The sequence below is a fragment of the Parasteatoda tepidariorum genome, chromosome 5 (assembly GCF_982258835.1).
Source record: "Parasteatoda tepidariorum strain Cologne lab strain chromosome 5, Ptep-v5.0, whole genome shotgun sequence".
Taxonomy (NCBI): Eukaryota; Metazoa; Arthropoda; class Arachnida; order Araneae; family Theridiidae; genus Parasteatoda; species Parasteatoda tepidariorum.
In genome coordinates this window covers 71,436,887-71,459,328 of record NC_141759.1, presented here as the reverse complement: position 1 = coordinate 71,459,328, position 22,442 = coordinate 71,436,887, and the positions used below count along the sequence as shown (strand labels likewise).

The 22,442-nt window shown below is 28.4% G+C and overlaps 2 protein-coding genes across 7 annotated transcripts in view; one reads left to right on the top strand and one right to left on the bottom strand.

The window, feature by feature from the left end:
• The first annotated feature begins 5,432 nt into the window (after window positions 1–5,432).
• On the top strand, window positions 5,433–22,422 carry LOC107449795 (WD repeat-containing protein SL1-17). Its single transcript, XM_016065454.4, has 11 exons — window positions 5,433–5,655; window positions 8,024–8,057; window positions 8,146–8,173; window positions 8,339–8,444; window positions 10,215–10,300; window positions 11,915–12,001; window positions 13,760–13,905; window positions 16,268–16,361; window positions 16,797–16,890; window positions 17,907–17,999; window positions 22,188–22,422. The coding sequence occupies exons 2-11, from the start codon at window positions 8,055–8,057 to the stop codon at window positions 22,354–22,356; spliced, it is 906 nt and encodes a 301-aa protein (XP_015920940.2). The 5' UTR covers window positions 5,433–5,655; window positions 8,024–8,054; the 3' UTR covers window positions 22,357–22,422.
• The window catches only part of LOC107449792 (organic cation transporter protein), a 41,696-nt gene continuing 36,741 nt past the window's right edge, over window positions 17,488–22,442 (bottom strand). For all 6 annotated transcript variants that reach the window (XM_087164193.1, XM_087164194.1, XM_087164196.1 and 3 more), the window contains exon 12: window positions 17,488–17,610. The gene's annotated coding sequence lies outside the window, so the exon portion shown is untranslated. The remainder of the gene's footprint in view (window positions 17,611–22,442) is intronic.

The following is a 22,442-nucleotide window of genomic DNA, read 5'->3' as shown; positions in this document are numbered from 1 at the left end:
AACCCCTCTGAATTAGCTTTAAGACTATTTAAGGATATTCCTTTCCAAAATGTAAAAACTTTCACTCAACTTGTTGATTTTATAGCAACTACATTTGAATTATATTACATCCAAAAGTGTATCAGTGCTGCGAACAGCAGTGTAACATTGGACAATATGCACATTTGTGCTCAGCATCATCGAATCGAAGATACAACATATTTAAAGTTTTTGTTGGTAAGGATCAATTTGAGGTAGACATGACTTAGTATATGTACTTGTGAGCTAAGTAGATACGGTAGATTGTGTGATAATAAACATTCTGTCATTCACAAGTTTGAATTGGTATCAATTATTAATGGTATTGATGATGGTGCAAAAGCTGTTCTGAATCAACTAGCTTTTTCTGAAATTAGAAAGACTGAAGAGAAAGTAGATGGTATTACAAATCCCTCTGAAAGTGTTATCAATTTTGTGAATCATCAGTAGAGCCAAGTGAGATACTCACTGGGAGAAAGAGAATATCTCAAGAAAGTATTAATGAAGCACAGGATGCCCTTCAAGAAGTATTTGCAAAACTAAGCGAAAGGCTTCTAAATGATTCCGTGAGAATGGTTTCTGCAGTGCTGAAATTTCAATCAAATTTTAAATTTTGTTCTTATCGCAGTCCAAAAATAATTTCAGGGCTTTATAAGGCCCTAGATGAAAAACAAATTGATAAACGTAGGCAAGAACGTCGTAGGAGAGGAAATAATAAACTAGAAAAAGAACTTCTGGAGAAAAGCAAAATTCTTCAGTGTAACTTGTTAGAAAATAATTCTCAAAATAAAATGAACATTAGTAATAATGCATGTGCAAGCATGCTTGAAAAATATACTCAAAGTAATGAAGGAACAATTAATGGAACTGAATGTGAAGCTAAAAAAACGTCCCTCCAAGCAGATTTTAGTAGGCGGGTTAAAGATCAAACTGATTTTTCTGTTAAACAAGCTTCAGAACCAATTATATCTGTCCATGCTTTGCAACTAAATGATAACATAGCAAGTAATTTACTCACTGAAGATTGGAGATTTATTAGTAGAAAAATGTAATATCGATCTGACAATGATAAACTCTGAATTACCAAACTTAAATCTTCTGAATAATGAAGTGAGTGATGATTTGCAAAACAAAGATCAAGTTTTGATTTGTCATGTAATGATTTCGCTGTTTTAGATGTTCTTTCTAACCAATATATTTAATAATTGATGAAAATGATATAGCGAAAGTCATGGAGTGTTCATCTGTCTTATACCTGCTTAAAAAGATTTTTTTCAATTTTAAATTATTATCCATCCTTGTTATAATGAATATTTTTTTATTAATATTCTTATTGTTTTAATAAAGATCCTTTTACTAATTTTTTTTAATTATTTTAAGCTTAAAATTCATATGAAAATGTTGAAAGTTATTTTTTTTTTCAGTCTTTTTAACAGAATCGGAATAATATAAAATAAAATTACATAAATATTTGTGTTATTCTTTTCTTTTTTTTAACAATTTATCCAGGTAAAGTACGTCAAACATCTCTTTTAGAACTTAATTTAAATGCTTTATTTGGAGATTAAAATTAAAAAAACAAATAAGTTTTCTGTTGGTCTGGAAAAAAAATAATTTAAATTAGTATGTTGCTTATTACGATGAAACATCTCAGAATTTTCTTTCTGAGTACTACATACAGTACATGCATTTAGCAAAAAAAGAAACTTCATTGCTTGTATAAATTTTGGGACAAAAATTAACTTTGTACTTGCTATGCGCTTTTTAATTAACACAAATTATTAATCTGATTAGTTGAAGTATACAAATACATTCTCTGAATACCATCTAAAAATAAAAATGTTGAAGGATAGAAACAATATAAAAACAATGTCATCAATGATAATTAAAATAGTGACCAAAACTACATAGTTACAAATTTTGAAAGAAATCTGTTGGGGAAAAAAAATCTAACCACTAAAAACGCAAACTTAAAAATACATATCCTTCCCTTTATTAAATATTGCTATTTTGAGCAAACATTATTTTTATTCAATACTAACATGGATTTTTGTTATTAATTTGCCAATCATCATAAATTATGTTTACCATAATTTATGACAAAATAACACATTTTAAACACCTAATAATTATTATGTGCAAATTCTAATTTAAAGTGTTCTAATTTTTCAGAGATTTAATCTTGATGTATTTCTTACAAATGTTGAAAATCTGTTCAAAGTTTTAGATAATGATAATGAATTCAGTATTTTGTTCATTTATTCTCTTAAGTTAATTATTGAACCTTCATTAAATGGCTTGTTAGTATCCGAGATTGTTGCTTGTAACTGAGATTGTTGCCAAAAGTGTGCAGCGTTTAACAATTGACTATCGAAATGAGCTACAGGGAACGTAGAACAGAATTCTGTTCCAACTGCAACACTTCGCATTCTTTTACCATTAGCGTGTGGAGAGTCATAGGAGAAGGAAGTGCGTTAGTTTCTGTCTTGATTTTCAAATAGATTAAAAAATTTTAAGGTAGAAAACTGTATGGAACTTAAAACTACATTGAACATTATAAAAGAAAACACCATGGAAATTAAAAAAAAAATTCTGACAAGTAAATACGAAAAATATTTAGAATGGGGAAAATATCGTAGTACTATGATCAAGACATGAAATCGGTCTTCTCCCCATATGGCGTATTCGAGTGTTACGATAGAAAAACAAATGATAACGTCTCAACCATATTTAAAAAGAAAATTTTTCATGTTGAGAGATTTTTGCTTTATTTCTCCATAAATCAAAACATTGAAGGATTGCTAATTTTGTGAAAAATGTTCTGTTATTGGCGATCGGCAGTGCTCGATTACGCCATCTGAGGAGAACATCAGTTCCATGTCGTAGCTCTTGCCTAATATTTTTCATATTCAATTGTCAAAAATATCTTTTTTGAAATTTCCACGACGCTTTTTTTCAGAACTATGTTTCAGTTCTGAATAGTTGCTCAACTTAAAAATTTTTAATCTATTTAAAAATCAAGAGAAAAATTAACGTACTTCCTTCTCCTATGACTCGCCACACGCTAATGTTGAAAACACGTTAAGAGCTGCCATAGATAGAGACAAGCGACTAGGGACAGGACGATTCCATAATACAAACGGACTTAGAAAATTTAGAAAGGGGAAAATGAGTTCGATATCGGGAAAACGTTGCTGGTGAGAGCGTTACCTTAACAAAATATCGCCTTAATTTAGCGCCAACATTGGAAGTCAAATTTTGGCGGAATTTTATGAAACAAAAAAACTTCACCAGGTTCATCAAAAAAGAAATAATTGATTATTAGGCTTTACAGAGAAGACAGTCAGAATTGATTTTTTTTTTTATCTTCAAAAGAACGTTTCTGATGCAGAGAGGTACGTACCTCACTACTGTTGACAACTATCGGTCGCTGATCCAGCAATTCTGTACATGTTGGAGGAGCGTGAGGGGGGAAGATCGTGAAAAGAATTCCGTGTATAAACCGGGCAGTGGCACTTGACCTTAAAAAAACATCAGTGCAGGGAATACCGGGCAAATGTATACCGGGCAGTGGCACTTGATCTTAAAAAAACATCAGTGTAGGGTATACCGGGGAAATGTATACCGGGCAGAGGCACTTAACTAGACCTTGTATATATTTCAGACATTTACCAAAAGTCTCGTCAACTAGACCTAGTATAAGTGCCACTGCCCTGTATACCCTGCAGTGATGTTTTTTTAAGGTCAAGTGCCATCAACCGGTATATATTTGCCCGGTATACCCTACACTGATGTTTTTTAAGGTCAAGTGCCATTGCCCGGTATACCCTACACTAATGTTTTTTTAAGATTCAGTGCCACTGCCGGGTATACAATGCAATTATATTTTTTTAAGGTTTAGTGCCACTGCCCAGTAAACATTTACCCGCTACTCCAAACACTGATGTTTCTTCTAATCTATCGTCTGTAAGAATTAAAATATCGAATAAATTCAATTATATAAACAAATAAATTAATATCAAATCGGATGTAACAAATATTTCGGACATTCACCGAAGCGATAATGTGGTTGTCAACATTCACCGCTGAAATCCAACAACCACCGATTTCAGTCATTCACAGTAACATAATAACAGCATCAGGACGTTTATTTTATACTTGCCTAAATAGCATTTGTCATTCTATAGAATGCCTATGGAAAGCATGTTATAATTCTCACATTTCATACTTTGTCTAAAAACATCGAGCAAACAAAAGCAAAACAGATAAGAATGAAAAAGCAAAGACATAACGAAAAAATTCAGTAAATAACATATTTTATACGAGTTCGAAAATGACAGCAAACGTTGCAAAAAATAAAAGTAAAAACAAATGCGAACGGTGACCGTAAACCTTTGAAATTTAGCCAATATGCCACGGAAGCGAACAAAAAAATCCCCAATATTCTCAGTGTAATTTCCCTATTTTCACTCTTCCGACGAAACTTAACATTATGGAATCGTCCTTCCCCTAGTCCAGTGATTCTCAACCTCTTTTTTGTGGCGGCACACTTTTAACGATTTCGAAACATGACGGCACACAAAGAAAAAATTTAGTTTAAAACTTGTTTACTTACCTATAATACACTGTGTTAAATAGTTTGTGATAATAATTTTGAATGTGAAATAAAATAATATGTACTACAAAAGCACGTTTATTAAGGGATTAATTATTTCTTTCGACTAATTTTTTATTACTCAGTTAGTAACAATTATTATTTTTTTGCTAGTTATTATTTGTTAGCTTGTTTTCTATAGTTATTAACTGTTAGTTTTTTTACATTGTTATTTTTTGTGATTTCCTGTTAACTTGTTTTTTTTTTGCTAATTACAAATTGCTAGCTTATTTTTTTGCTAGTTATCCTTTGTTAATTTGCTTTTATAGCTATTAATTGCATAGCTTACTTTAATGATTGGCTTTTATTTCCGTTTGAAAGTAAATATATAGCTTTCTTTCTCTTGTTAATTAATAATTTTAATAGTCATTAAATTTTTTACTTATTTCAACATTTTTTAAAATTGCCAAAGACAATTTAAACGCTTCCTTCTTATTTTAAGATTGTCAGAGACAAGACAATCGCCGACAAAGATGTTCACGCTGTTAAAGCCTGGAAAAATTATAAAAATTACATATATATATATATATATATATATATATATATATATATATAATATTATGTTTGTATATATAATATTATAGACATATACACTTTTCTTTAATTTAAACTTCACTCGTAATAAAAAAAAACATTATAATTTTTATTGTATCATTTCTATTATTTCGCGGCACATTTTAAGAATCTAGCGGCACACAAAAGTGCCGCGGCACAGTGGTTGAGAATCACTGCCCTAGTCGCTTGTTCTGTTAGAGTTCTGCTTTACGCCATCTGTAGCCAGTTTCAATCGCCTGGTTTTTCGCGCTAGTAGGAATAGCCTTTTTATTTATATATGTAAGCTACAAACTAAAACCTTAATCACAATTTTAAAGGTTACAAGCGAATATTAAAATTTCTTGATACGTTGTAACGGATTGTTGGATTGTTTATTTACATTCGTTTTCTATAATGTGGACATTTTGAAATTAGAATTTCTCTGACTGGTGAGTAATTTGTAGAAATTAAATTCGTTAAACATTATATCGATATGACTGTTTACTTATTTCCATTGCTTGAGATATATAATATCCCATCAATGAAAACATTCTGTTGATATAAGCATTTATTTTGCGTCCATTATGTTTGAAGCCGGTGAATAATTTAACAATATTAGTCTTTTAAAGAGGCATTTGCTGTATTTTGAATAATAACTAAATTCTTTACTTATATTTTTCTGGCAGTATTAGGGAAATATAATTTAACAATATAAATTGCAAATTAAGTATATTCTGTTTGATTTGTGCCTACGCTGTTAATTCATTTATGACATTTATTTGTAAATTTTTGAAAATTAGAGAGTATCTTTAATTATTAATTGAATAAATTTACATTTTAATGAATTCATTTTCATTTATGAATAATTTCTATGTTTGTTTGTTTATTTTGCCTATATTACTGAGTTTATTTATTATTATTTTTTACTATATCTGGGATTTTCCCCATCTGGAATTATCTGGTCTGCCAAATGCATTTATCAAAAGCAAAGTACAAATTTCGCAATTTTTTGTAATTGAAAGAGAGCATATTTCTGTCTTGGTACCAATCTGTTCTTACCCACTACAATCGCCAAGTTGTCAAAGAATTTTTATTTAAAAAAAATATTATAGGTTCGCTTGCTATAAGTTATACCATTTGAGTTGGGCCTTTTTTTGAGATTTTTTATTATAATTTCTCCATTGTCACCCCTCAAAAGTTGCTAAAACTCACAATAACTTTTTGCTGGAACTGATTGAGATCTTTCCTTGGAAGAAATTAATAACTCACTCAATATGTTTCAAAAATTTGGAAATAAGTCAAGAAAATGATTACATTCACAAAAATAGTTCAGAGGTGCTAAAGATCTTGAGGTAAGCTGAGCTTGGCATTAGAAACCTACTTTAGATTGTTGCTTTAAACTTGACTTATGCTCCAATCAACTCATTTTAACCCTTGAACTGTCTCACATCTTCCAGTCTCTAACGTTTTGGTTATGTAGCATATCTGAGTTATGTTTGCAATCATATATTCCTATTTCCAATCTGATTCTTGCTTGTTATTATGTTCTTGATTTACATGTAGGCTTGTAAATGGCAGTTATTTAGCCTGCATGTATGTTTATATTGGCTTATCCTGAGGTAGAACTCATAAAACACTTAGCTGAATTCATTTTCTAGTGAATGAAAGAAAAAATATTGATCTGAAAGTGATTTCAATCCAAAAATAGTTCATCTCAATGTTTATTATTTTCTCTAACTTTTGTAATATCAACTTTGCAAAAAGAAAAAATAATTCTCAAATTTGTTAAAACCTCTAATAATTTTTTTTTTCTCTGGCCATAACTCAAAATCACTCCAATACAATATTGACTTCTACTAAAAAAATTCAGGAATCTTCAGTTTAAACAGTTTGGAAAAACTGTTGGAAAAAAATTCTATATAAAACTCTGACCTAAAATCTTATATATAATCAGGGGTCTGTCCAGGCCGAATTTACTACCATTTAGCGGTACCTTCACAAATTCAACTTTATGAAAAACGGTAGTTTCACAAATTCAACTTTAGGAAAAACGGTAGTTTCACAAAATAATTTTTCTTAAAATTTTATTTTTGTATCCCTTCAGCAACGAAAAATCCATATTTTTTTGTTGATTTTTTAATATAATTTTTCATTTTTCACAAATTATGTCTTAATTTTCACAAAATAGGTACCTCTCAGAAAAACTTCGACAGACCCCTGATAATCCATCACAAGTGTCTTGAATAGATAAATACTGATTTACTGTTCTTGCAAGGGCATGTGATGTTGAAAAAATTTTAAGTAATATTTTCTGGTAAAAATTACGAACCAATGATATAAATATTACTCAAAATGCTTAATTGAAAACAATGTCACTGTTTCAATATATCAACAACAAAAAAAAACATAATGAATAAATAAAAAAAATAATTGGGTATAAAAAGTCCCAATTTTAGTCATAAATTATCTAATTTTCAAAGCATTTATGTATAATATTCATTATTCACTCATGAGCATAAATTTTTAAATTTGATTTTTTTCTTTTTCTTTTTATTATTCATCTTATTTTGTCTTCTATAGTTGTAGTTTACTTTCATTTGTATAAAATTAAGTTATTGCAGATTTTTTTTTAAAATTACTATTACATTTTAAAATAATTATAAAATATTAATTGTTATACTTTTAGATAGGAAAAATAATCCAAATTGCTAAAATAAGAAAATTCTTTTAAATTTAATTTATGACTTAGGAAAAAGTTGTATAGAATGAACAATAGTTATACCTAATTTGTATAGTATTAAAACTTTTATTTTTCAGATCACTTTTTATTCAAGTGAAAATTTTGAGAATGGTAAGAAAATTTATTGCGTATAATATTCTTATTGTGTTACATTATATTAATTTCTTTTTTTTTTTTTTTTTTTTTGTGAATCTTTTAGTATTCTGTGATATTCAAGCAAGAACAGGGTAAAATTTTATTTATTTTTTCATTGTATAACATTTTTGTAATACTAAATATATGATATGTATTGATTCATATATAGTCATATCAATTTATATTATTCACATATCAATTAATTTTTATCTACGTTTATAACTTAAATGTAAAGTTAATTTCCTGATTATTTTCAGCTCATGATGATAGCATATGGTGTTGTGCTTGGAAAAAAGGAAAGCAAGATAACTTAAATCATATTGTTACAGGAGGAGTTGATGATGTGGTCAAATCTTGGAAATGGTATTTTTTTTCATACTCAAGTTTCAAAAATGAAATTTATTTTTAATTAAAAATTTTGTAAGATATAATAGTCTCTCAATATAACAAATGTTTGTTAAAAATTATTTAAAAAAAAAAGCATGTTTTTAGTTATTTCTAGTGTTTTCTTTCTAAAAGTTTTTTTCATTAAAAGTTATTTTTAAATTATGAAGCTTATCCAATGGAATTTTATTTGTTTGTTTGTATTATTTATTTATTATTTTGTTTGTATTATTTAACAAGACAGTCTTTAGGAGTTGTAGTTCCATTTCTTTTTCTTTTTTTTAAGATTTAAAATTATTAGTTAACAAAAGCTCATTTATATTGCAAATAACTTTAAATTCTATTCTTTTAACCCTTTGCTTGTGACACTTAGCATTACATTAAATTGTTATTTTGGTCCACTTGTTGTATCAGCTGTAAGCAATATGTTAATCATTTGAATTGAAATTAAATATGGAGTAAAAAATAAATATTCTATTAAACCAGGGCGAAAAAAAAATCAGTTCTAAAATACTAATTAAACTAAAATTTTTGCTCTTACTATTTTCATGAAAAATATAAACTATTTTCATAATGTTGTATAAAAAAAACTTTTTGATGACTAAAACCATAAAAGAATATATAAAATAAAAGACTGTAGCATGTTTATTGCTAAAATTTTTCAATTGCTAAAAAACACAGATATAAATTTTTCTACAGTTCCACTGTTATCCACATGTCATAAAAAGTCATTAAAATGCAAACAAATGTCAGTTCATATTTGCGTACCACTGTCTCTCAAAACTAAAATACTGTATTTTAAATTCAGGCCTAGCATCAAACTCTGGTAGGGATGGGGAAGCAATTTATAGAAATTCTGAGCAATGTCTCAATCTTCTAAGAATTTCTGTTAGCTGTTATCTGAGTAAAGTTACAGTTGAAGCCTCTGTCACTGTGGAAGCTGTGATTACTGGTAGAATAGCACATAAGTGTTATAATCTGAAGCATATTCAGGAATCTCACTAACTTTCTTCACTGTTTTATGTCTCCAAAATCTGTTTCAATGATATTGAAATGAACATAAACTTCACTTTTTCGCTCTCTGCCAACAAAACATCCACTTGTTTACTAAAGAGATTTTTATTTAAATACACAGATAATTTATTTATCTCCTTTATAAGAAATTCAAGAATTTTTCTTTGGAAAGCCTATAAAGGGTGTTAGGAAAAAGCAAAGTTGTTCACACATCTCTAGCAGAACTTTGAAAATATTGCTCTCACTTCTTAATATTTTTCAACTTAAAATTCACAAAAAGATGGATTCTGGAAAAATTATGGTAGGTTGATTTGAAGCACAATATTTTATAAAGCTCTATTTGAAACACAATATTTTATAAGCTTGCCAGCTCTAAATGTTCAGTTACGAATGGTGAGTTGAAATTTTGTGCCCTGTTTTTTAAACAACAAACAGTTCTAGTTATTTTAATGATTCTAATAATCTGTCAATAGATATGATTATTCTGTAACAATTGTTTGTTAGAAAAAGTGGTTTAGTGAAAAATCTCATGTCCTTAAAGGTTATTACTTTGAACCCGAATCAAAATATGTTTGATTGTTATCATTGTGGCTTTGAATACTAAGAGATTTTTTAAAAATAATTTTGCATTTTATGAAAAATGTATTTAGTTAAACTTTAAATAGGATATGCTTAAAAGAATCCATCTTCTAATATTTTTTATCTTATATTATTTTTTTTATCTATATTTAATAGGGATGAAGAAAAATTAGATCTTCGTCATATATTTGAAGGCCATGCTTTAGGAGTTGTTTCAGTTGATATCAATGATGATGGTTCAAGTATGTTTTAGATTAGTAACTTAAGATTTAAAGCTAATATTTAATTTTAATATGCTTTGTAGCATGTGATAATGTATAAAATATTATTTATATACTGTTACTGTTTTATTTCATTTTTTTTTGACACATAAATAATCAAATACATCTGATCTTATAAGCATTATATATGTACTAGATAAAAAACAAAATCTTGAAAAGTTTAGATCTAATGATCCTATAGTTTAAGCATTAGAGCAGTTAACTGTTTGATCCTCTTAATATTAAATTAAGGATACTATCTAAGAAAGTTTTTAAAGTAATTTAAGCATATTTTTAAAACTTCACTTTGCGTTTCATATAACATTAAAGCATAAGTTCCCAACCTTTTTTTGACTCATTGCTTACTTTGTAAGACAAGGTTTATGAAATAACTTTCTTACATTCCTTATTTTTGATCTGTTGGAGTTTTAACCATATAGACAATTTTTTGAAAATTCCTACTGAACTGTGTTTCTTTATTTGAGCCTTTTGTTTAGCAATTTTTGAAAAATGCTGCCCTTACATCAAAAATAAAGAATATTTGCCGTGTGCTTCTAATGATAATTTTAAATTAACTTATAAACAAATTGTTTTTAATATCCAAAATTACTGTAACATGATGTTCATAATGAATAAAAGAAATATGAAAATGATATGTAAGAAATTAGATCAGAATAGTTTGAATTTTGAAGAAGTACAAAGTCAAACTTTCTAGAATAAATTTTCTTTTCGAGTAGAACAGCAAACAAAGTATTTTCCCTATAAAATTGGTCTTTTTGCAATAATTTTCTGAATTAATGCCTGCTTTAATAACATTTAAGGTTGTTATTAGAATATGTTTGTCATAAAATAAAATTATTAATTTAAGATAGCACTTAATATTTAAAGAAGTTTCTTCTGTAAATTCTTAAAAATCCTATAGAAAGCCCCAGCACCCCAAAAGTCTTCAACACCCATTGGGGTCGAAAGCACTTACTTTGGTAACCCAGGCTCTAAAATAGATGGGTTGCATTTGAAGGAAGGAAAATAATTTTTATCTCTCCAGAGCAGAAAAATATAGTAGTAAATTGGACTGTAGTATTATCCAAAATGAGTAAATTCAGAAAATTCTCTTTTTCTCAGCTACTTCTAAAAAGCAGCAAAATTATAATAATTGTTCTTAAGTGACAACCTTTAACGAACTATTATTTGAATTTTGTTAAGAATATAGTACTTATAGCAATTCACTTTTCATATGTAAATATTCATTTTTAATTAGCTTTATAAATTGAGAGGCCAACTTGTCTGTCTAGATTGAGGGATCAGCTTTGTTAGTACAGTTTCACATGCAGTAGTAAGGTATGTCCAGTTTCATATTGGTGAGAGCCAAATTAAAATTGACAATAGGCTTACATGGCTTTTCCACACAAAACATTTGTTTCCATTTCTTATCTGTGCATTTGCTAGCTATATTGCCCATAGTCGAAACTACATTACAAAAATTTTGGATCTTACCTTTTTGTTGCACTGAAACTTCTGAACTTTATATTTTTATTGCACAAGTTTTAGTTCATCGATAGGGATTACCTTATATGCCTTTCATTATTTTTTTTTTAGTTGCTGCATCTAGTTCTTTAGATAGTCAGATTAGGGTATGGGAGTTACATTCTGGTCAAGAATTGAAGAGTATTGATGCTGGTCCAGGTATATTATCCATTTCAATTTTTGAAATTGTTATTCCTTTAAAAGTTGCATGAATAAAAAATACACTATGCATATGTTATCATCCATGTATAAAGTGCAGTGGTGCTACCTAGACATGATTGGTTAAGTGGTTAAGGCATTGCTCACACCACTGGTGGAGAACTAGGGGCTGCATGTTTGATTCTTGCAGCTGACTAAGCAACCGCTATGTATGTCCAGCAAGGTTGATGTTAAATCTGTCATAGCACTTCTGTGTTTGGTGTAGAAGTTAGGCAAGAGAAGTACCGGCTCAGGCGCTATCCATGCCTGACCAGGTTCAAAATTTTATGGCATTCCTGCCATGACTGTTAAAAGATAGAGCTTTTAAAAAATGAGACTTGGTGCTTCGTCGTGGTTGGGTGGTGTGTATCAAATGCAGCATTCTAGAGAACGCCTAATCATTGTAATGAATGCTCTGTGTTTTTAGGCAAACTATGAATAATTAGAATTATTATATAAAGAATGACAAATGCTCTTGGCAAATGGCGTAACCACCACTTCGAATATTAAACATCAATTCACTGGTATATAAGACATGCTAACTTGATTCAATCACGAGGTACCTTTTGATAGATGAAGGTTGGCATGATCGATAACTCCGCTCCCACACTCTTTTGGCAAAGTATGGAATATGAGCTGAGTGGTTTTGTTAAGTACCTGTAAGTTTTTTTTAGTCATTTTATAGGATTCTTACACATTGTGTTATGTATGAATTCTATCATACTTTACTATTTTATCATCAGTTAATCTATTGCATTTTTGTAAGTCATTATATCCAAGAAAGTTGATTCCATTAAATTATTGTGTCACTTTAATTAAACCCTTATTGTTTGAACATGAATGCTTATTTTCCAGTAATTTAGATGGGCCACTGTGATTAAATACTTAAACTAAAAGAAACCTTATTCTTTAATTTTAATGAAAAGTAATGAATAGTCTTAGAACTAAAAATAAAATCCTAAATTAGTTTGTTTATAAGAAAATAAATTAAAAAAAAGTATGTTTTCTCTATTGATTGGTAATTGAAAGGTATGCTGTTGCTTAATATATTTTATATTAATAAACCAATAAGTAGTCTAGTCATACATTTTGTTTGTAACTATAAGTTAAGGATGTATCTAGATTTTTTATTTATTTCATCAATATCATAATTATCTATTTAACTTGAGAAAACCTTTAAAATGTTATTTTCTAACTGAGGTGTTCATTGGATTGTGATTAAAGTTTGAAAAATATTTGAGGAATCATGAAACTATGGCTTAATTTTTGAATGTTCAAAACTTGTTTTCTGCTTGAAAGTATGGCATAGTTTCCATAAGGAGACTAGCTTAATTTTGATAGGTTTTTCTTTTATGTAGTAGTAAAAGTATGCATCATTTTTATTAAATATAAGTATGTTTTTTATGTAATTTTTGTGAGAAATCTATTTTTTGTTTTGTTGATAAGTCTGTTAATGATCAAATTACTCAAAACTGCTTCAATTTTAGCTTAGCCCTCCCCCTCTTTTTAATTATAATTAAAAAACTACATTTATTTAAGTTCTTATAATCATAATATTAATTTATATTTTTACATGATACATAGTTTTACATAAAAGATGATAGTGCTAGACAGAAAAGCTTTGACAAGGTTTCAAAATCTGTCAATTATGTTATTTTTACCTTATATCAAATTTCGTTTCTCGCTAGTGTTTTAATATTATTCTTTTATTATTTTTAGTTGATGCTTGGACTGTTACATTTTCTCCTGATTCCAAATACATTGCCACAGGCAGCCATGGAGGCAAAATAAATTTGTACGGTGTAGAAACTGGAAAACTTGAATCTTTTTTAGAAACTAAAAAATTCACTTTGAGTGTAGCTTTTGTAAGTATCATTTAATAATTTTATGTAATAATATCATGTTAAGTATAATTTTAATAATTTTATGTAAACTGAAGGATTAAGGCAATATACTGATATGCTGCTATTTAGTTTTTAAAGATAGATACTGGAGGTTTTTATTTTTTAAAGATGTTTAAGAAGTTTCTTGTTTAAACCTGTTTGGGTAATATCATGGTCTGTCATGATGGAGCGAAGCTATCAAATGCAGTATCATTTACCATCTTAAGGCACAATTTGCATTTATTTTTAAATTTAGACAATCGTAATAGTTACTTTTGTTAGATTGTGCTGTAGTTAACCTTATGTAATAAAAAATGTGGGTTTAAATTTAACTGTCACTCTTACAATGTAAGCTGTTGATTTTGGTCTTACTTTAATTGTCTTTCATCCATCGTCATATTTAGTTTTTAAGTTATCTTTTTTATATCTGGCGTGCATTTTGCATTGTATTTTATTTCTCATTAAAATTATGCTCGAGTCATTTTAAGTTTCTGTGCAGTACTAATTCATGAAAAGTTATCACGGCCTCCAGCAAATGGAATCTTTTGTTCTTCTCGTGGTCAGTGTGCAATGTCCTCAGAAGTTTAAGTTATTTTCTTGTTTTTAGTTTAATATTGTGGCAAGCCAATGCAATCCAGGTGACTAGGTTAAATGAATTACAAACCCAACTTGCAGTCATGACATAAATTATCTTCAGTGATAGACATATCATGGGTTAGAGTCCTCTTGCTATCAGACTAACTATAGAAGGTTTTCATGGTTTACCTCTTCATGTAATGTTAAATAGTAATGCTATATAGATTCCTCTCCAACTAATGTTAGATAAATATATTCTCACTTTTCAATAATGATAATTTCAAAGCCATTCATGTAAGTCTCTTTTTCTTTCAGTTTGTACTGATTTTAAATTGATAGTCTTAAATTAAATAAATCCTAACAATCATAATTAAAAATGAACTAAAACCATGCCTGCCAAGTCTTCTGTTTTTAAAGAAGACTCCTATATTTTATGACTATCTCCTGTTTACCCGTGTATTCTCAAATTTCTCCATATTTGTTGAAGAAATTTTTAAAAAAATAAAATTTTGGAGATAAAATATCCGTTGATGACAAAAATACTTCTTTTATTCCTCAACAGATAGTGCTATTGCCGGTACTGCAGTATGTTGAGTGTTAATAATTATGAGGAATGGTTTTAAAAAATCTTCTTTAGATTAAGATTTTTTAACATATTTTTTACTTCACTAAATGTAAGTGCTTATATTATTTCCAGTTTTGAATTTCTCTTTTTGACTTACATGATTATGCATGATGTATCAAAACTTTACTCTTTTCCTAAAAAATGTCGCTAGTAAAATCTCCTTTATTTTATTTCTCCAATGTTGGCAGGTATGTAAAACACAATTTCTTCAAGTTTTCATCAAAAACAAAATTATTTAATAAAATAATTCACAGAGCCATACTTGCCAACTTTCACGCATTTGGTGTAAAATTTTATTTCTATATTTAAAGTGGTAGTAAAATGCATGCTTTCTATATATCCTTGCATTTAAAAACTACATTTATCATCTTTCTGATCACCACTATTTTTAAAAAGATAAAGTATATATATAAATATGGAATACTGTAGTAGTAGTCTACAGAAGCCATCCAAAAATACAATGTATGTTTCAGCCTAAAATTGTAATTTATATTCCATTTTACTACCACTGGGGAAAATCATCCTTGAAAGGATTAAATATTGGCAGGTATGCAGATCATATAATTTCTTTCATCTATAAGGATTAGTATTATGTTTTAATTTTATTTTAAAACTTTACTTTTATTAAACTTCCATTTTATTCAGACATAAGAAAACAAGCTTAAAAATGGTGTTAAATCCCCCTTTTAACTGCCTGCCCCCCCCCCCTTAATTGCTAGAGCATCTACGTTGTCTTAAGATCTATTGTTCTGTTTTTCCTTCAAAAACACTGTTTTCTCCATTTCTTATTGTATTGAAAAGTTATGTAGTGAGGAACAATATGCGCAAATACAGAATAGCGGATCAGATATATAACTTTCCATGAATAATGCAATAATTTTTATTTAGTTTATGTTTTCTTTTGTTTATTATATTTTTTAATTTTTATATTACTCGTTTTAAATGCCCATAATAAATAGTTTATGCTAGAAATTGGTTTTAAAAATTTGATTGTTTTCCTTTTAAGCTAAGCTTAATTTTTTCATAATGAATGAATTAAATTTTAAAAACCTTGATATCTACTTTATATTTATATTAGACTAATTTATATTTTTTTAGTGTGCTTTTTTGTAAATATTCTTTATTTTACTTTTATGCTCTTAGAGTCCTGATGGTAAATATCTTGCCAGTGGTGCTATTGATGGAATAATTAAAGTGTTTGATATAGCTGCTGGAAAGCTTGTCCACACATTAGAAGGTAATTTGTTTAAACTATGTTGTTCATGTTGTAGAAACATCTTGATTTTATTGTTGATAATTCTGGGCTTTGAATTATGATCTTATTTATGATTAAGTTATCGTTACTTTACATGATCTATGAATCTTCACAAATGTTTTTTACCATTTTTTTAAATTGATGCAGTCACATTCTTTTTGAACTACTATTTTTTTTTCAAATATGAATGAGACATAATTATATTTATTGCATTTCATAAATTTCTAATTAATTTTAATTCTAATTAACTTAAATTTACTATAAATTTTCTAATTAGTTTAAAGGAGTGCTAGAAAGATGTCGACCTTCCAAACTTCTAAAAATACATAACTTTTGATAGATTCTCATTAGTCTTTCATTACCTATTACTGAATTTTTATATTGCTACAATTTAATCATTGCTTATTCTTTTTTAAGGTCATGCTATGCCAATTCGTTCTTTAACATTTTCCAAAGATTCTTCGATGCTTATAACTGCTTCTGATGATTGTCACATTAAAATTTATAATGTGTAAGTACAAGTATTAACTTCTATTTATTGTTTTTATTGCATTAATCATTTATCTTAAAATGTAATATGTATACCTGAAAGTAAATACACTCTTTTTACTTTTGAGGAGTGAGATTTAAAATCAAGGTGTGAAGTTAATTTGTAAATTACTGCCACTCTATTTCTGATACTTTATTTAAAGTAAGCCCATTAGAATTGATTGAATATTCATCCCAGAGTTAGGAAAGTTTTCGACACTTGACATTTTTATCTGGTTTTAAACATGTAAAAATCCTCTTTTGAAATAGATTTTGATAATTTTCAAAAGCCCAAAACTTTAGTGTAGAAAATAGTTATTAGGTATTATAAATATGAAATAATTATAAATTAAATTACAAGTGATCAATCTATTATGTTCTTTAATCATTTTGTTTTGATAATTACCATCTAAAAACATAATCTGTTTTAAATATTAATTATTCCTTCTGAATTAAACTGTGTGACTGAAAGTCTACCGTAAATTGATGATGTATATATATTGACTGTGACATACTTCGATATCTGATTTGATGCCTGCTTCTGATCACAGTGATGAAGACAATGAAAATACACAAAAAATATTGGAGGATGTACCTAACAACTGTTCAAAAGTTTATTTTCAAATATAAACCAAAAAACAAATTTTCAAGCCAAACAATTTTCATTTTGTTAGTATTAAGCTGGATATTGTTGAAATCGTACCTGAAAATAAGTAAAGATAATAAATTTTTTCTGATAGTTCATCTCGTAAGAGTCAATTTTTGAAAAACATGCTTAATTTTTATGTCTCAATTATATGTTTAACACTAGTCTAATAGATAATCAGGGCTCAAATGTACATTGAAATTTGCATATTTACTTGTATTGATGCAGTTTTTCTATCAATTAGTGATTGACGAGTTTTAGAAATATAAATAATGACACACTTATTAATTTTTATGCTTGTTTTATTTGAAATGGTTTGTAATATAAATAAAATATTTTAATTTCTTTCACAGACAACATGCACATTTAATAGGTACTTTATCTGGACATGGATCATGGGTTCTTCAAGTTGATTGTTCTCCAGATAATACACATTTTGTTTCAAGGTATGCACTCATTTATTAAAATTTGCATTTAACCATTTCCGATTTTTGAAATACGAGCATTTTATAAAATTATGATGAATGTATCTAAATCTAACATTGATTTGGAATTGAATAATTGTAGTAGTAGCTACGCAACAATACTCCTCCATTAGAATTGTATCTGGAATAGAATTCGATTAATCGTTATTACTATTTGATTCATTGCTGTTTTTGGAGTCACTAAGAGAGCTGTATTAAGATCACAGTTGTATGCTTCATTTAGAAAGTCTGAAATACTATTCTAGCAGAAGATGGAAAAAATTTTACGATATGTGTGTTGGCAGGCAGTGTGTCCCCTGATGAAGTGCTGTCTTGCTAGCACACTACCTTATAATTTTTTTTCATTTTCTGCTAGAACAGTATTTCTGACTTACCAAATTTGTTTTATTTTAATTTAGATTCAGCTGCTTTAAGCGCTTTTCCATTTTGATTTATTACTTTAAATGTTTTTTTTTTCTGAATTTTTAAATCAGTTTCTTTCTTTGATTGGCTGTATGCTTGATCTCTCCTATGTTGCTATCAGCAATTAGATTATTGTCTATGTTGTGTGTACAGGGACAGGACCAATGTAGGGATTAGGTTATCGATGTCAACCATCATCTATCTAAAGGTATCTTCAGACATTGAGTTAATATCCCTTATATACTAATTGGAATTGAATGATTATTGTGGTCGCTATGCTGCTACCTTTTTATTCTGGGTACAGCTCAAAGCTCATGAATGAAAATATACATAGATCGAAAACAGTTGTTGAAAATAGACATAACAAAAAATTAACCTTTTCAACAGACAATCAAACTAGTCAACTACTCAATTACTAATTTTTCCTTATTTTTTTAAGCACCAAGAATAACCATTATGGGGAAAGGGATGACCGGGTATATCTCTTTGCATATGTAAATTTATTACTGTTTTGTACTTTTATAAATTTATAGGACCTGTAACAACCTTGTAAAAATTACTGTTGATTTTTAAAAAAATTTACTATTGAAAGACTTGGGTAAATGTACGACATAGCAGATTCATTTGGATCCATTAAGTTTATTATTTAAAAAATAGATTCAGGTGATTCTATTTTCTTAAACATGCAAATGCATGTGACATGAATAAAAAGTTTACAGACTATTTTCAGTGGAAGTTCATAATACCCTGGGGGAAGAAGAGCCAATACAATGTTGCAGTACTTTAATTTGGGTATATTTTTTAAATATTGATCACAAATAAATAGTTAAATGCAAAAAAAAAAAAAAAAAAAAAAATTTTTTTTAAAATCCAATGAATTATCTCTCGTGAAAAGAAAAACACCATTATGAATTTTAAATGGGTTTTTTAATAAACACTGCTGGACTCTTCCTTGCTTCGTTCAGGCAATCAAACAGACTGGTGAAATCTGGTGTTTTCAGACCCCCTTCCTCAGTAGTGATGCATTAGTATTTTGTCCTAGTTTATTTATTAATTTGAGACCCTTAATGTGTATATTTCTTTTATTGCATTCTCAAGGAACATATTAGGGTTGGTCAAATTTATATCACAATTATCGCATTTAATACTTTTCTAGAATTATCCTCTATTGGATAGAGAAAAAAACATGCAAACAATGTTAACACTTCTCTCCTGCGAACGCTCTCTGTGTTCTGGGGGGGGGGGAATTTGACGCTACAATACTGACTATACCCTTCTCTCCTGTAGAGTTAAAAAATCTCTGATTAGCAAAATTTTTGTAAAGTGTTGTTTCATTTATCCTCATCAGCGTAAAAATCTTTTTAATATTGTATTGTACAGTAGGGAACCGATTATCTGGAACGATTGGGACCATCACTATTCCGGATAACTGAATTGCTACAAAAAGCCGTTTTTGTAGCAAACAATGAAGTAATACACTAATGATTAATTCCAAAATGATGGTAAGGTAAACATCTTTCAAAAAAGAAAGAAAATTCCTGAAATCTTATAAGGAAAAAAAATTTTTATTTTAAAAAAATGGTGGGAAAATTTATCAAAGTTCGTTCCGATTTTTTGATTTTCCGGATAATGGGTTCTGTACTGTACCAAGTTTGAATGTTACTGGAAAGGGAACAGCCTAAATAACTTTTGTTCAAATGTTTGCATTATCACCTACTAGGACTCTGTCCTTATGGTGCAAGAGCTTAACCTTAAATAGGCTAATTTGTATAGATAAAGTCAGACTCAGTGATTCAATTGGATGACATATGCTAATTAATAATATGAAATCTGATATAAATAGATACCTCCTCAGAATGAGTATACTTTTTTTTCCCGTTAGATTTGAATTACAGAGAGCCCTTACTAAATTTTTGTTAAACTCAATATTGCTTATTGTCCCTGAAAGTTAAATTCACTGACATAATTGCAAAAAAAAATGGGTGACTGCACAAAGCAGTGAAAGAATTTTTTAGATAAATCTCTGGGAGTTAGGATAAGAAAATGATAAAGAAATGTCCTTTTTTTTTTAAAGAGTAAAATAGCATAATCTTAACCTTATTATGTGTAATTTTGACGGAAGTATTCACCAAATGTGGGAAACTTTTTTAGACACAATTATAAAATCTGTTTATGCAAAAACTAATTTTTCATATTTTTTTATTATGTTATTTAACAATATTCGATAAATATGTATAATTTACTAAATTGTAAGGTGTGCAAGTTTATAGATATGCATTTTGAAATACAACTCCAACTATTCATCCACTTTTGTGCAAATTTTGTTTTTTAGCTAATTGAAATTTCTTTACTTAACCATTCACAAAATTTTAGCGCGAAAGTATCTTACAAAGGAGATATGCAAAAAGTGAAACTACCTTTAAAAAATTTTAATCTGCCAAAAAAAGAAAATGTTCGTTCAAAAAATGTAAGTTTTTGTAACTTAAAATATTGTCTTTGTCAAATACTTAACTTTTTTTAATATTATGCAGTACAGTGTTAAGATTAGACACTCGATCATAAAAATTGAGTTCTAGTGTATGAAACTCCAATCATTAGATCCAAAGTTATTGAGAGTGATCCCTTTTTTATTTCTGTTTTAGAAACTGTTTTTTGAAAATAATTCAACTAAATTTATAATGCATAGCAGTTAAGAAGTATACAGGTCGCAAAATAAGACCACCCTGAATACCTTTTGATCGAATCTTCATGTTCTAGGACTCAATAGTATTAATGGTTTGAAGGGATGACTTCAAATATGTTAAACTAGTTAGTGTAGATGATATTTCAAGTTACGGAATGATGAAAAATCTTATTTTCACTGAAATAACATACTTTTTTCTGATGAATTCGAATTTCTGGCCTGGAAAATAAGGTCTAAAGTTTGGACTCCTGAATATTAATTTTACTTTATACATATTTCATTATATCTCTTATACGTTTTAAGCGAATTCAAAATTTTTTCTCTCAGTTAAAATACTTGTTTATCCAAAGATTATTTTTAAAAAAAAAAACTATTGTTTTAGTTAATAAGTCGAAAAAGTGTGAATTGTAACGAAGGCAATTTTACATGATAAATACATACTTTGTGCGAAATCAATCAAATAGTTCCTGAGAAATTAAATTTTTAAAATTCAGTTTAACTCAAACTTTGTACTTTGGCATGTAAAATTGGATACCTTACAATTCAAACTTTTTTTGTCTATTATAAATAAAATATTTACTAAAAGCTAAGGGATTTCATAGTTATGTGCAAAAATTCTCAAAATGTAGTGAGATATACCGAAAGTAAAATTAGCATTGTAGGATCTAAACTTAGGACCGTTCTACTGACCAAACTATTTGGACTGTATTTCTCATATTGAGGCTACCCCTATATTTTGGGTGTCAGAAATACTTATCTGTTGAGGAGACAGGTATGTTTATTCAGAGAAAGTGGGTTTTTGTATCTGACTTCGTAACTTAAAATATCGTCTGTTCTAATTAATTAGCATATTTGAAGTCATATCCTTAAACTGTTAAGATTGGGTCCTAGATTGTGAAGATCTGATCCAATGTTATTAACAGTGGTCTAGTTTTCATATTACACATTGTTACAATCTATTCACTTTATTGAAGAAACTTGAACAAAGTATTTAACCTGAATTTATATCAATGTTTTGTATTACTTGAAATATATTTCTTTTTATTGATATAATTATTTTCCAGTTCATCTGACAAAACTGTAAAAGTTTGGGAAATAGCCTCCAAAGAGTGTATTCATACTTTTAATGAACATTCTGACCAAGTGTGGTGTGCAAAATATAATCACAATGGAAGCAAGATCGTGTCTGTTTCGGATGACCGGACTATTAACATTTATGACTGCCCAGTGTAAATGAGCTTAAATGTAATCCAATTTTAAGTATGTATTGAATATGTAATAAAATGTGCCACTTGATAATTTGGTTATTTTGCTGCTTC